The following is a 14962-nucleotide window of genomic DNA, read 5'->3' on the forward strand; positions in this document are numbered from 1 at the left end:
CTCTTTCCTTCCCCTCCCTCTCCCGTTGTCACACCCGCATGGGTTTGGTTCCTCCCTGGCAGCTCTGGGTGCTCTAGGCTCATTCCTGCCCTGTCTTCCAAGCAGCCATTCCTCCTGGAGCCAGGGCCCATTTTAGGTAGGAATCAGCAGCAGAGGACGAGTGGAGGGGAATCCTATTTGTGCTTTCTAGGACCTTCTCCGTGCCCCCCCCCACCCACACTCCGGCATTGATGTAGGGTCCCTTGGAGGACCTGGAAGGCAGGAGAGGCCTTCACAGCCCACTATCGGGATGTCTGTGTCATTTGCAGCATTTTATAGGAAAGCGCCTTGATTTATTGGATAATCTTAAAGCACAGAAACCGAGACCTCAGGACACCAGTGCAAGGTTGGCATCTTGGTGACATCCATCCTTCATCCGTTTTTCAGTCTCTCCCTCTCCTTGTGGTTTGCTGAGCTTTGCAGGTACTTCCTCCTCGAGGTTAAATGGAGGTTTCCAGGGACGAATCCTCAAGTATGAGGACCCTTTACTATAAGCTTGGCCAGAAAGATCAGGCAAACTTACAGTAGGAAAAAGTAATTTCCTAAGTGTTTCTGTGGAGAGATACTCAGGTCTAAGCTGACGAAAGCCCAGTGGGTGCTCAGGTCTAGGCAGGTGGGATCACCTCTTCCTCCTGCTGTGTGACCTTGCCAGGGTGGCTTCACGTCTCTGAGCCCATCTGCCAGGGTGGTACTAGGTTAAAAAAAAAAAAAAAAAAAAGACAGCTCAGAGGCTTGTGATTATCAGATCAGAGAGCTGACGAGGAGGGTGCTTGTCAGTGATGAGGCGATTGGCTCCAGGGACCAGGGTTGGGTGGCAGGATTGCAGGTGCCCACATCCTTCCCCCGCAGGGGACGGAAGCCAGGCTGGGACGAGCACCATGCTGGGGCAGTTCTGGCTTCAGGTGACTCAGGGATGAGTCACAGGCCTGAGGCAGGTCGGGTTGGCCTTCCTCTCACCGGGTCTCACCCTGCCCCTTCTGTCCCAGGACCAAGTCTCCTGCCGCCCAGAGCTGGCCTGGAATGGGTAATGGTGTGAAGGAGAGTACGGCGCGTGTGCGTGAGGATGCCGAGGCCATCCTGCCCTCACCCGTCAGTTCCAAGGCAAGTACCCTGCCTCCCTGATGGGAGTCTTCCTGAGGTCCCTCTTCTGTGTTCCTGCACGCCGTGGCAAATCACACCCCCGCAAATTCACGCGCACACGCACTCTGAGCCGAGCTGTGTCGTTGGGAGGCCATGGGCGGAGTGGGGCTCAGGTTGGCCACCTTCTGTTCCATTTCAAGTCCCGTTTGTGATGTGGATCCAATCTGCCCAGCCACTTGGTATGACGCCAGAACCTCACCCAGATTTTGGCTAGGATGCCAGAAGGTGTCCTTGAACTCCTCTCCTTGCTGGGATTTGCGACCAGGAGCATGAGAGAATGAGTCACAGGGAGGGCCCGCTGCAGGGGCAGACGCTCGCACGCAGGGTGTGCTCCCAGCTCCAAGTCTCCTCTCTGAGGTTCATCTCTGAGTCCACCCTTCACTTGGAGAGAAGGGATATTCCCTTTGAAATAAGTGGGAGCAGCCCTGTCCTGTTCACCGAAGAGGCCAGTAGGGGTTCTTGCGGCTGTACCCGGAGCACAGGCTGACCCAGCCCCACGCAGAAACCCAGCTCTGGCGCCCACGGGCCATTCTCAAAGTCCGTGGGATCCAAGGCCGCAGCAGGGTCATCCTCCGGCCACCCCCCCCCCCCAGTTTTCCCCAGATTCTAGATTGTTCTGGGACGCACCAAGTGGGCAGGAGGACTGCTTTGTAAGGTCGGTGTGTGGGGCTGGTGTGGCCATGCTGGGCATGGTGTGGGGGACCAAAGCCAAACCCCAGAGCAGGCACATCTGTTCCTCCCGGTGTAGCAGTCCCCAGCCCCTGGCGGGCGGGCTGAATCCCACCAAGCAGATATGCCCGGCCATAGGCCCAGCGTCCATCATGCACGGGGACACCCCTCGCTGGGGCTGGTTTTACTCTGCACTGGGCAGCACGGCCATGGTCAGTTTGGTTCTCGCGGCCAGCCTGATGGGGGGAGCTTACTCTGTCAAGTCCCATGTCTTACGAAGGAGCCGTGGGGTGTTCACAGCCCACATGGCTCCTATCTGGGGTTTGCCTGCTTTTTCTCTGCTGGGCTGTCTGGCTCATTCTTCACTTGAGGGTTCTCTCCAGCGGGCGGGTACGGAGCTTGGCCATTCCATGATGCCTGGGCTGAGCTCTTCAAAGAATCAACCAGCCCTGGTCACTTAAGAGTCACTGGGAGCGTTGGCCACATGCAGCGGCGGCCCCCTCTGCTGAGCACAGGGGTTGGGCTCGCAGCATATCCCCAGAGCGCCAGATCCTGAGTGAGGGTTTAAGGATGCACATGCCAGGCACGTGACCATGAGCACCACAGGTGGCCCAGGCACTTGCCTGGTGAAGGCCATGGAAGGGGCACCTCGGCTCTGCCTCTAGGCAGGGCACACGGACCGACCATGGATAGGCCCTCACCTCACGGCGGCTCACGACATGAACAGTGCTCACCTTGACTCCTAGAGGAGATTGGGGGCCAGCTGGGCCTCAGAGCTGGTGCAAGGAATACCACCGAACCTTCTGGTGCCTGACATCCACAATTCACAGAGTGGGTGTAGAAAGCCAGACCTCCAGAACCTTGCTGTGTGATCCAGAAAAGGCAGGGGTCCCCCAATGACAGGCTTCTATCAGCAAGGAGGAGATGGAACCCCACGGTGAAGCTCCACCTCAGAAACTTAGAAGGGAAAACAGTGCCATGGGAAGTTGCTTCTTTAGGGAGGGGAGGTCCTGGGGACATTAAGAGAAAGGAGCTGAAGCCCTCCAGGGACAGGGCCCAGTCGCAGGGTGTCACGGCCCCGGGGAGTACCCAAACCTGGCCAACAGACAGCAAGTCAGTGTGTCAGAGGTGAGGAAAGGGGGATCAGAGAGACCTTGGTCACTATAGGCAATCAGAACAGAGCCCAGGTTCAGGCCAGGTGTGTAGACAGACTTGGAGCCCAGCCCTTTACCCCGATCCACCCACTGAGCCAAGCAAACCTGGGGAGTGGCCCTGGACCCCATCATGCCCACTCAGACCCAGGCTGCCGGTTGTACCCTCCACATGCCCCTTATCTGTGCCCTGGTCTTGCCCCCCATCTTTTCACCTGAGATTCTGCAGGCACTGCCTCCCCTCTGGTTACAGTTAAAATGGTCTGCCTACCTTCCGTGCATCTCCCTTTCTCTTTGGGTAAACACCAGCCTGCTTGCTGAGCCCACAGGCACCGTGGAGTCTAGCCCCAGCCCGCCTTTCATCTCCTCCTCCCTGTGCCCCCTCCCTTTCCCTGTGTCAACCACCTTGCCTTTCTTGTGGTCCCCTGGGACCCCCCAGCTTCTTCTCAGCAAGGCCCCTGGGTGTTCCATACCTCCTCCTCTAATACAGTCTCACACACACATCCCGGTTAGCTGCATCTCAGCCCCCTCCCCCCACCCCCATGTTCTCCTGGGACCCTAAGCCCCCTCCTTATGGTCATCCTAGATTGGTGACTCCACACATTTTTATTTAATTTTATTTATTTATTTATTTGAGAGAGAGAGAGTGAGCTTTAGCAGGAAGATCAGAGGGAAAGGGACAAACAGACTCTGTACGGAGCACAGAGCCCGATGCGGGGCTTGATCTCAGGACCCTGACATCACGACCTGAACCACAATTAAGAGTCGAGCACCTAACTGCCTGAGCCACCCAGGTGCCCTACACGTTTGTCTAAAGCTTTAGTTCATGTCTGGCTCTCCCTGTGGATTAGCAGCCCCAGGGACAGTGGGGTGTTGTACACATCCCTACCCCCCCCCACACACACATGTCTCACGGCCCCTCGGGCACCTGCTTCCTGTCAGACTCCAGGGAGTCCTGGGATCACTGACTGGCCTGCCCCCCACCGTCCTTCCTCACTGCAGAACCACGGAAGATGCGAGCCCCTGCGGTCCCCAGTGCTCCTCATGTTTGCTTGGCAAGAGCTCTGTGGCCAAGTCAGCTGGGGGGACGGAGACTCCAAGCTGATGAGGGGACTTCTTGTGCGACTCCTCACGGGGAGCTTCGAGAAGACTCGGGAAGGTGCTGGCTCTTAGGCTGGCCTAACAATGCAGGCTGGCCACCATCACCATCACCCTCGCCTTGGCTAACCACTGCGGACCTGATGGAACGTTGTGGAAAGGGGTCACACGGACACGGGGTCTGGTTGCCCGACCCCAGCCTCATCCCCGGACCATAGGGGCCCTTGTCCAGCACACACAGGCAGTAGGCACAGCCTGTGTCTCCACTTAGGGTGGAGTGACCCTTCTGTTTGGGGTCAGTCTTATTGTAGGCTGTCCCTGAGAAGTTGGAAACTCATGGGACAGCCCCACCAGTGGGTCACCTCTCATGCTGATGGTCCCTGCCCCCCCGGAAGCTTTTCACTATGTCCCACCCAGGTTCTGTGGCTGTTGGACTCACGACGCCTTCCCTCTGCCCCACTGTACCCCGGGCCCAGCAGGGCTGTGAAGCCTGGACAGCTGTGCCTTTTACAGCCCTTGACTGGGACAGAAGGAAGATGTGCCTGCTGGGGGAGGTCCCTAGCAGAACCGACCCCTGTCCGTCCCTCCCTCATGACAGACTGTGTGTGTGTGTTTTCTTGCAGAGTGATCACAGGCAAGTTCTCAGCTCCCTCCTGTCTGGGGCCCTGGCGGGTGCTCTTGCCAAAACGGCTGTAGCTCCCCTGGACCGAACCAAAATCATCTTCCAAGGTAAATGCTTCCTGTGCGTCTGTCCTGTGTGCCAGAGAGTCTTCCTGGCAGCCCCCCTCCTCCACAGCCCCCAAACTGCACTTACAAATGGGCTTTAAAAATGCCTCTTTAAAGTCCACTTAGAAACTCCGTTAGCATCCCAGGGCTGCCATCACAAAGTACACAAACCAAGCAGCTTCCATTCCAGAGGCCAGAAGTCTGAAATCAGGGTGCCAGTGGGTCGGTTCCTATTGTGGACTCTAGGGGAGGAGCCCTCCTTGCCTCTTCCAGCGCCACGGGCTCCAGGCATCCCTGGCTTGTGGTCGCAGCACCCCAATCTCTGCTTCCCGCCCCATGTCAGTGTCCTCTCCTCTTAGAAGGATACTTGTCATTGGATTTAGGGCTCACTCCACTCCAGTATGACCTCATCTTAATAAAATTATATCTGCAAAGACCCCGTTTCCAAGCCTTCAGTTGTACTGGACTCAAGGGCACAGACATATCTTTTGGGGAGGCCCGGTTCAGATGACCATCACCCTCCCTCCTTGGGTTAAGCAGCCATAGGATCCCCTGAAGATGAGGCCTTTCTGTCCCACAGACAGTGACCGGTGCCTACAGGAGGGCAGGCATAAGCTGGGACCCCTGCCCCTCCGCTGCTGGGGAGGAAGGGACTGCAGATTCAAGCCAGGCCATCCCCACTTGTGCGAGCTGGTCCCTTAGCCTCCCCACACCTTGGTTTCCTCATCCACAAAACAGGACGTTCCTATCAGCCTCCCGAAGGCACAAGCTGGCATGGGAAAGGGCATTTGGCTGGGCGCCCAGCTCCTCTTGCGTCGGCAGTGTTGTTACCTGGAGCGAAGGCGCAGCGTTGTGCCCCGCAGGGAGCTGGGTTTAACACCGGTCGCATTGGTGTGCACACATGTCTGCATAGATGGGTGCGCGAGGGTGTCCTGGGAACATGGCAGACGCTCGGCAGATGCTCCGGGAGTGAGGAGAGGGAGGCTGCAGGACATGAACCCGTGTGGCCGCAGCGGCTCAGGCCCCTGCCAGCAGGGCAGCAGGTGGCGTCGGGGAGCAAGGTGCAAGCGATCGAGGGTGGGAGAGGCTGGTCAGGGGCGCCATGCCCGCACCCGGAGAAGAAGGGGCCAGCTCTGGGCAGAGAGCGCATCGGGGCCTTGTTCTGAGAGGTCCAAGGCCCTCCGTCGCTCTGCACAGCTGGCAGCGAGCAGGCCTTTCCTGAAGGGGTTTGGTTGACTTGGGGTCCAGCCGGGTGCGGGGTGCTGAGTGTCAACCCCAAGAGGCACAGGCATCTGCAGAGACCCTCACTTTTCCCAGGAGTGAGGTGGCAGCTCAGTCCCCCTTCCTGAGGATAAGTCAGCATGTGGGGGTTGGGGGGGTGGGGAGGTGGGCTGGGCAGGGGGGGGTGGTGTGGGGCGCAGCAGGTGAGGCGGTTCCCTGGAGGGTGACCCTGCTTGGGCATGCCCCGCCCCTCGGCCCCTGGCAGGGAAGCATCCACACGGGTGGTTCTCGCTCCCCGTGCATTGGGGGTCCCGCAGACCCAGCTCTGCCCTTCACAACTAATGGTCTCTGTTATGTTTTTGGTTTTTTTCCAGTGTCTTCAAAGAGATTTTCTGCCAAGGTGAGCCACTAGGTCACCAACTCCTGGCTCTGGGGCCACTACCGTGTTCCCTACTAGGCTGGCAGGAGGTGATGGAGGCACAGGGCCCGGGGGTGGAGGGAGAGGCTTTACAGCATGTTTTTTCCATCTGGTTCCACCACAAGCCAGTTCCCCGAGCTACCAGGGGGCCACCTCTCCTGGCACCCCAAGCTCTGCCCGGGTGTAGCCCATTCTGGCAACTAACAGGAGACCCCCCATCCTTGGGGAGGTGGGGAGGGGACTTGGAGTTCCCATTTTATTCTTTTTTTTTTTTAATTTTATTTATTTATTAGCGAGAGAGCAAGTACAAATGCAAGAGCAGGGACAGGGAAAAGCAGGGAGCCCGATGTGGGGCTTGGTCCCAGGACCCCGAGATCATGACCCAAGCCAGAGGCAAATGTTTAACCGACTGAGCCACCCAGGCGCCCCCCATTTGATTCATTTTTAACCAGAGGAGGCATTACCTTCTTGGGGAAAGAAAAAGCGTGTCTTTAAAAGCTAGACTACCAGACCGACCAACCACACACCCTCTCTGTGGGGCTGCCGTCTGCAAACCTGGCTTGCCCTGGCTCACTTTACTCCTCGTAAGGTCAGGGCAGTAGGGAGAGAAGGGTCCCCGTGTGGGGCCCAGAGAATGTGGGGGAGGTAAGGCGGCGGGGAGGGGATCGCTGACATGGGCCCCTGTCACAGCGGTGGACAAAAGAGGGTGCTCACGCGGGAGTGCTGACCTTCCCCTCTCCGCCAGGAGGCCTTCCGGCTGCTGTACTTCACCTACCTCAACGAGGGCTTCTTCAGCCTGTGGCGCGGGAACTCGGCCACCATGGTGCGCGTGGTGCCCTACGCCGCCATCCAGTTCAGCGCCCACGAGGAGTACAAGCGGGTCCTGGGCCGCTACTATGGCTTCCGCGGGGAGTGAGTGCCCGCCCCCACCTGTCCCCACCCCCAGAACCCTCTTAGCTCTGTCCCGTCACCCTGCCCTCCTGCCCTCCACACGCTCACCACGGCAGAAGTCCTTCCCTGAGAACCCAAGTTCACGCAGGTCCCATGATCCCAGCTGTGCCCCACAGTGTCTGCAGGGAAGGAACTCTTCATTCATCCGCACAAGCCATAGGGAAGGGACAGCAGCCATGGGAACCTCAAAATGACATCCACCCCGGGGACCCCACTACTCAGCCATGAGGAAGCCAGCCCCTGCCCTTTGCTTGGTTCTCCTCACTGGCTGAGACCTGAGGGCACCCCGAGTCTTGAGGGGGTCTCACTTTCTCGCCTCCCCCTCTTTCAGAGCCCTGCCCCCATGGCCCCGCCTCCTTGCGGGTGCACTGGCCGGAACGACAGCTGCTTCACTGACCTACCCCCTGGACCTGGTCAGAGCCAGGATGGCCGTGACCCCAAAGGAAATGTGAGTCCCCAGGCCAGGCGGGCCGCCTGCAGCCGCTCTAAAAAGGCAGTAATTGTTCCCCTCGCCCAGGGCTCAGTTTCTGCTTACGTCACATCCAAAGTCTGCACTGCTTTAAAAGATTTATCCATCCATTTTTAGAGAGAGAGTAGGGTAGGGGTAGGGGCAGAGGGAGAAGGAGAGCACAGATCCTGAGCAGACTCCACACTGAGTGTGGGGCCTGACATGGGGCTTGATCCCATGGCCCCGAGATCATGACCAGAACTGAAACCGAGAGTCGGACCTTTAACCAACTGCACCACCCGGACACCCCCGCTCCCCTCAAACTCTTCGTTTTGAATTAGCACAGGTAGGTTACACATGGCCACGGTTAAAAGACAAGGGCCGCTCCCTGCAGTGAATCTGGCCTGTGAAGGTGTGATACGGCCTGAGGCACCCATTTCCCCCTCCAGTGCCAAAGATTTTTCAGTGCAGTTGTGTTCCTTAAAGAAAGCAAGCACCTACACCCAGCCCCCGGCCCCCCGGACTCCGGTGGGGCGGGCCAGCTGTGCATTAGCGGAGGCCAGCGGCCCCTCTCTGTGCCCGTGAACCACCCGCCCCGTCCCTCTGTCCTGCAGGTACAGCAACATCTTTCACGTCTTTATCCGCATCTCCCGTGAAGAGGGTCTGAAGACCCTCTACCATGGCTTCACGCCCACCGTGCTGGGGGTCATTCCATACGCGGGGCTCAGCTTCTTCACCTATGAGACACTCAAGAGCCTGCACAGAGGTAAGGGGCCGGTGGGGAGGCCGCACAGGCCGCACAGGCCGTGCCTCCCCGGGGCCACGCAGACTCAGAGGCGGGCCACTGAGGTCCCTGCCCTGGAGGGACAAGCTCCTGGCCAAGGTCCGGATCAGAACGGGACGGACACCAGGCCACCACGGCGGCAGCTGGACTCCCAGCCTTCCTTGCCGAGTTTTAAGACCAGCTTGGTGACGTCCTGAGTGTCACCAAGACCAGTGGCAGTCATTTGTGCCCAAAGCGTCCGGGTACAACTACGCAGACAGGGGAAGAGGCCTCTTGGGTGGTGGTAATTTTGAGGAATTCAGAAAGCGCAGAAGCGTACAGAGAACAGTATACCACCACCCAGACCGGCTACCCCAGGCGACCAGGTGTTAACAGTGTTCCAAGATGGTTTTTGTTAGAGCAAATGTTCCGGGTGAAGCGAAGGCCCCCTGTTCCCGCTCCCAGCTGTGCTCCCTCCACAGGGCCCCAGGCCGCCTCTGAGTCCATCCCACAGTATCCGAGGCTCTGTCCCATCAGCTTTGTAAGCCGGCCTCCCCTGTTCCCAGGTTGTCGGTGATCACCCCGGAGCGCCTCCCTGCGTGTTCTGTGTGAGCCCCAGGTTTTGGCATTTACTCCACTCCCCCCTCTGCCCAGCCCCATCCCTGCGCACTCATCTCCCTCGGGTGCTGGTGGAGTCCTTCACCCTCGGCCAGTGTGCGCGGTGAGGAGCGCTGTTTCACAGGGCTAGCTCCTGTTAAATTTATAAGCCCACGTTTTTAAAAAACTCTGTTGTTTGGTTGCTGCCCCCCCACTCCGTCCTGCCCACATGTCCTGGCCTGGCAGCTGCTCGCCCTCCTGCCCCGGTACCCCTGCCGACAGTGCCCATGGAGCAGGCTGGGGGCGTGGAGAGGGCTGCCAGCGGGGATAAGAGGGATCAGATGTGAGCTCGCTCTGCGCAGTAGGACTTGGTTAAGTGATTATTTGTGCATTTCTGCCTTTCTTAAAAAGTTTTCTTCTCAAAAGGAACGGCTAGAGGGTGAGGGGGCCCGGGGCAGGAAGGCCGTGGGGAGCAGGGGGGCGGATGGTGAGCTCGGAGCTCGTGTGAGCGCCAGCTCCGGGGTGCGGCCCCCACACGTTGATGAGGCCCCTCTGTCCCCCGCCCCCCCCCCCGCAGAGTACAGTGGCCGCCCGCAGCCCTACCCCTTTGAGCGCATGATATTCGGGGCCTGCGCTGGCCTCATCGGGCAGTCAGCCTCGTATCCGCTGGACGTGGTGCGGCGGCGCATGCAGACCGCTGGGGTCACCGGGCACCCGCACGCCTCCATCGTGGGCACGCTGCAGGCTATCGTGCGGGAGGAGGGCGCCGTGCGCGGCCTCTACAAGGGCCTGAGCATGAACTGGCTCAAGGGCCCCATCGCCGTGGGCATCAGCTTCACCACCTTTGACCTCATGCAGATCCTGCTTCGGCACCTGCAGAGCTAGGGACCCGCGTGCCAGGGAGCGGGGCTTCCACGTGCGGCGGACCACCGACCCCTTGTTTCTGAGCCTGTGGGGTGAGGGTGCGCTGGATTCCACCCTCGGACCCGGGACGTCGGAGCACCTTGTAGAACAAGCTGGGGGGCCTGGTTGGGGTCCCAAAGGCAGCGGCCCTTGAAGTGCAATGTTGGGACTGGTGGGCGGGGCCTCCGCGCTCTCCCCAGCCCTCCTCCCCAGGCAGGCGGCCCTGTTTCCTGGAGGGGCTGCCCTAAATGACCCGAGCTGGGAGTGACCAGCACCACCTCCTGGTGCTCTGTGACCTGGGACACGGTCCTGGTTCTAGTGACCCAATGCCCACGGGGCCTGGAGCCAGACTTCGCCTGCCCCTGTTCTTACAGAGAGGAGGGAGCCCCAGGATAGACAGAGAGGCCCCAGCCTCCTGGCGGTGGTAAAATGGGGTTGGCCTCGTTTTCAGCTGGGGCTAGAAAAACAGTATCCCTCCAACCCCCACCCACCCACCCAAACCCACTTCCCCCACCCACCTGTCTTGCCTTTGCCATTACTTCCCAGATGACATGACTCCCCTGTCACCAGAGCCTCCTGATCAGGAACAGGCTTCTCCGGATAGCATTATTTGGGTCCTGGACTCCGTGGCCCAAATAGGGCCCCAGGAGTGGGTCATCCCCTGTGTTGCTCACCCACCCGGTTTTTAATGTTCCCAGGACGGTCGTGCCTCCTCCAGCCAGCAGGGTTTGTGGAATCGCCATGGCTTTGGGTCTGAGTCCTAACCTGGAGGCATCTGCTGGGACCCAGGTCACCTCCTCTGGGCCAGGAAGTTCCCATCACTGTCCCACAGGCCTCATCACCAGAGGCCAGGCCTCAGGCCCTAACCCTCAGCCCCTAGGCACAGTGGCTCCTGGGGAGCCTGTGGCATCTCACGCGTCCCTGGCTCCCCCCACTTAGCAGGCACTTGGCAGTTTAAGGCACACAGGGTGGTCTGATTTGCATAAACAGAGTGCATGGAGGCGACCCGCAGCCTTGATCCTCCCAAAGTGAGAGCCCCTGAGACATTGTGTGGCCTGGGGGTGGGCAGTCAGGGTACCCCAGGGCACCCCCAGGGAGTGGTCTCGGAGATGTTCCCTGGGGTCTGCCGGGTATCACAGATGCAGAAACACCCATTTCTGAATGACCTGTGGAGTTTCTTGATTTCTTTTGGCTTTGCTTTTCAATCAGGCTGCCCCTGGGTCTAGTCACAGTAAACCCTAACCGGCCTGATCTGGTTCCAGCAGAGAGTGACCAGAGGGTGACCGGATCAATGGGCAGCCGCCCTGTGCAAAAGGGTCTGAGAGGGCGTGTTTGCCCCATGCACATTTCCAGTCATGACTTTCATTTCTCCCTTGTGTTCTGTCCCATTTCTGTTCTTGCCTTGGACCTGCGGGTGTGAAGACCCCTCTCTCTGTCCTTCCTTGCATGTGTCCACCAGCTGGCCTGAGTCTCGTCCCCGGGGCCCATGGCTGTTCTGTTGAGGGGCTTCCTACCTCCTCTGCCAGCCTTGCCCCGTGCCCAGGAGAGGCAGGAGAGGCAGGGGCCCCTCTCAGGGAGATGGGGTGGGGACCCAAGGGCCCTCTGGGGTGAGAGAAAGCAGCAGGGGCTGGGGACCACCCCAGGCAGGTGAGACCAAAGGAATGGTTAGGCGGCACCCTTCTCTGAGCCGCAGGCTGGGCCACAGAGGGAAGGGCCTCCAGGTCCTGCTGGCCCCAGTGTGCCTCCCCGAGGTGGCTCTCAGCTGATGGCCTCAGCAGCATCCGCCCCACCCCCAGCCCTGCACACAGCTGGGCCAGTGCCCTCTTCGGCCTCACCCCTCCCACCGGTGTCCATCCTGATCTGGAGTTACATTTTGATGCCATGAAGACACTTTGTTTATATATAATGTTTATATATTTTAAAGATTTGTGCCAAGAGAGTATATTTAATAAAAATTAAAGTGATTTTTTTTTCCTGACTATGTCCTTCTTTTCTGTGACTTTTTTATTTTAAAGATTTTTTTATTTATGTATTTGACAGAGATCACAAGTAGGCAGAGAGGCAGGCAGAGAGAGAGGAGGAAGCAGGCTCTGCTGAGCAGAGAGCCCGATGCGGGGCTCTATCCCAGGACCCCAAGACCATGACCCGAGCTGAAGGCAGGGGCTCAACCCACTGCACCACCCAGGTGCCCCTCTTTTCTGTGACTTTAACCCCCGACCTCCACTCCCTGTGAACCAAAAACGGTTAGCGTTGAGGTTATTTTGACAGATTTTTTAAAATATATTCTTGAATAAACCTTTTTTTTTTCTTCTTTTTTTTTCTTTAAAGTAGGCCCCACGCCCAATGTGGGGCTTGAACTCAAGACTCTGAAATCAAGAGTCACATGCTCAGAGCTCTCAGTGGGTTAAGCGTCCACTTCTTGGTTTGGGCTCAGGTGGTGATGTCAGGGCGGTGGGATGGAGCCCGGCCTCAGGCTCTGTGCTGGGAGTGGAGCCTGCTTGGGAGTCTCTCTTTGCCCCTCCCCTACCTCTCCCTCTGGGGGGGGGGGAGTCAGTGCTCGAAAGATTGAGCCATCTAGGTACCCCTTGAATAACCCTTTTTAATGTGTTTATTATTTGAATTATTACTACATACAGGTCTTCTAGAAAACTCCCAACTGCACAGAGGGTTGTGGTGAGAAGTAGGTCCCCCTGCCAGTTCCCTCCGCCAAAGTGTCTTCTGTTACCAGTTTCTCATGTGTCCTTCCGGAGACATCCTGTACATGAACACTTGCCCCTTTTGAGGACATAGGTGGCCCACCACGTCACCGGTCAGCACGGGTTGCATCCTGCTGCAGCGAGCAGGGCCACAGAGGCCCACTGTTTGTCCCCGGTGCCCTGCCAGCCTGCCACGTGCCAGGGGCTCCACTCTGCAGGTGGTTTGGGAGCGAGATCAGCTGTCTGCACGGCCCAAGGTCGAGGCTGTCAGAGGTCTCACGTTGGCCACTGAGACTTGCTTCTGCTGCAGCCCAGCTCCTGGGCCAACTTTCAGGGCCCAACCAGCCAGAGGCAGGAAGTAGGAGCCTCCACGTGCCGGGGGAGGGGTGACTGGGTAAGCATGTGTGCCTGGGTGGGCGCACTCTGCAGGGGCAGCCTCGGTGGCCTGGAGCCGCTCTGCCTGCTGCTTTCTTCCAGCCGGATTTCTTATACCTTGGTCCCCACTGCGTATGGTAGATCTCATTGTTCAGCCACAGTTTGGTGTTTCCCCCGGGTGGTCGCCTGTGATGACCTCTACCCATCCTTTGTTGATGGCAGTCAGGGTTGTTCGATGACAATGCGGTGGCGGCTCCTGGGGCCCATCCAGCTTGCCTTTCACGTCCTACCGATTTCTGTCAGTCCCACCTCTCGTCCTAGCCCCTGAGCCTCGGAAGATGGGGATCAAATCTCCATTTTCCCCCAACCACTGCTGCATCCCCTAAAATACAGAGGTGGGCACATGACCCCATTTGGGCCCATGACAGCAGGGGAGATGTTTGCTAACCACTTCCAGGGAGAACGTCTAGAGGCACCCTCCCTCTCTCCCACTGGTCTTGAAGGAAGAAACACCAGCACAGGCAATTGGTGGGACTGTCCTACGATCACAAGATAGGAAGTGATCCCCAGATGAAGCTGACACTGCAGAAAACAGAAGGAGTGGGATTATTGGTGATGTTGTCTGGGCTGCTGGATCCAGCTCTGCCTGAAGCTCTCGACTACTTCTCAATGTCTAGCAATAGGAGTGGCTTTATCCTGTCTATTGAAGGCAGTTAGGGTTGCGCTTCCTGGCATTTTCTGAAACAAATCTTGTATATGCCTCTTTGCTTCTATGAACTAGTGTGTCTATGGTTTTTCAGGAACAATTTGTTAAGTAAAGATCGGGATATGTTAACCGACGCTGCCAGTGCCCTCACTAAGTCCAGCATTCATGGTTGCCAAAACTGCTGTGGGCTGTAAGCCCCTGCAGCCCAGTCTGGGGGCCCCTGTGAAGAAGCCCTGACACCCCAGGAGTGGCCCTCAGCCAATGATTGTGGACAGCCTCTCACCACTGGGGTGGGTCACTCAAGTGAGATCCACTGTCACCCAAGGCCCCCCCACAGGACCAAGCCCAGGTGGCCCACTTCATCACCTGTTCATGGGCACCTCCACAGGGCTCCTCCCTCCGTTTCATGTCTCTGGCCCCAAGGAGTCTCCCTGGGGTGACCTCCCAGGTAAACCATGGGCCCTGAGTCCTCGTGACAGAGTCATCTTTGAAGGGAATCTATCCAGGAAAGAATAGAAATGCCAGATACTCCTGCAAGGAGACGGTAGCATATTTTTTTTTTAAGATTTATTCATTTATTTTATTTATCTTGTTTTTTTAAGATTTTATTTATTTTATTTGACAGACGGAGATCACAAGTAGGCAGAGAGGCAGGCAGAGAGAGAGGAAGGGAAGCAGGCTCCCTGCTGAGCAGAGAGCCCGATGCAGGGCTTGATCCCAGGACCCCGGGATTATGACCTGAGCCGAAGGCAGAGGCTTAACCCACTGAGCCACCCAGGCGCCCCTATTCATTTATTTTAGAACGAGAGAAAGTGTGCATGTGATTTGGGGGGGGATGGGCAGAGGGAGAGAGAGAATCCCTGAGCGAGAACCCACTGAGCCGAGCAAGATCCCAGGACCCTGAGACCATGATCTGAGCCATAACCAAGAGTTGGGCATTTCACTGACTGAGCCACCCGGGCACCCCGATGGGAGCCTTTGTACCTCATACCCTCACTGTCTTGAGTTTCCTGTGGCCGCCATAACAAAGTACCCCAGACTGGGGGCTTAAAACCAATTTA

The 14962-nt window shown here is 58.0% G+C and overlaps 1 protein-coding gene across 2 annotated transcripts in view; it reads left to right on the forward strand.

Moving 5' to 3' along the window:
• Positions 1-10605, forward strand: part of LOC111143926 (solute carrier family 25 member 42) — a 32632-nt gene extending 22027 nt beyond the window's left edge. For both annotated transcript variants that reach the window (XM_022497957.1, XM_022497958.1), the window contains exons 2-8: positions 1026-1140; positions 4721-4826; positions 6419-6444; positions 7208-7374; positions 7745-7861; positions 8476-8627; positions 9799-10605. In XM_022497957.1, the coding sequence (XP_022353665.1) occupies positions 1060-1140; positions 4721-4826; positions 6419-6444; positions 7208-7374; positions 7745-7861; positions 8476-8627; positions 9799-10106 (957 nt within the window). In that variant the 5' untranslated portion in view covers positions 1026-1059 and the 3' untranslated portion in view covers positions 10107-10605. The remainder of the gene's footprint in view (positions 1-1025; positions 1141-4720; positions 4827-6418; positions 6445-7207; positions 7375-7744; positions 7862-8475; positions 8628-9798) is intronic.
• Positions 10606-14962: the final 4357 nt, after the last annotated feature.

This window comes from Enhydra lutris, unplaced genomic scaffold (assembly GCF_002288905.1).
Source record: "Enhydra lutris kenyoni isolate GAN:26980312 unplaced genomic scaffold, ASM228890v2 scaffoldscaffold10, whole genome shotgun sequence".
Classification (NCBI taxonomy): Eukaryota; Metazoa; Chordata; class Mammalia; order Carnivora; family Mustelidae; genus Enhydra; species Enhydra lutris.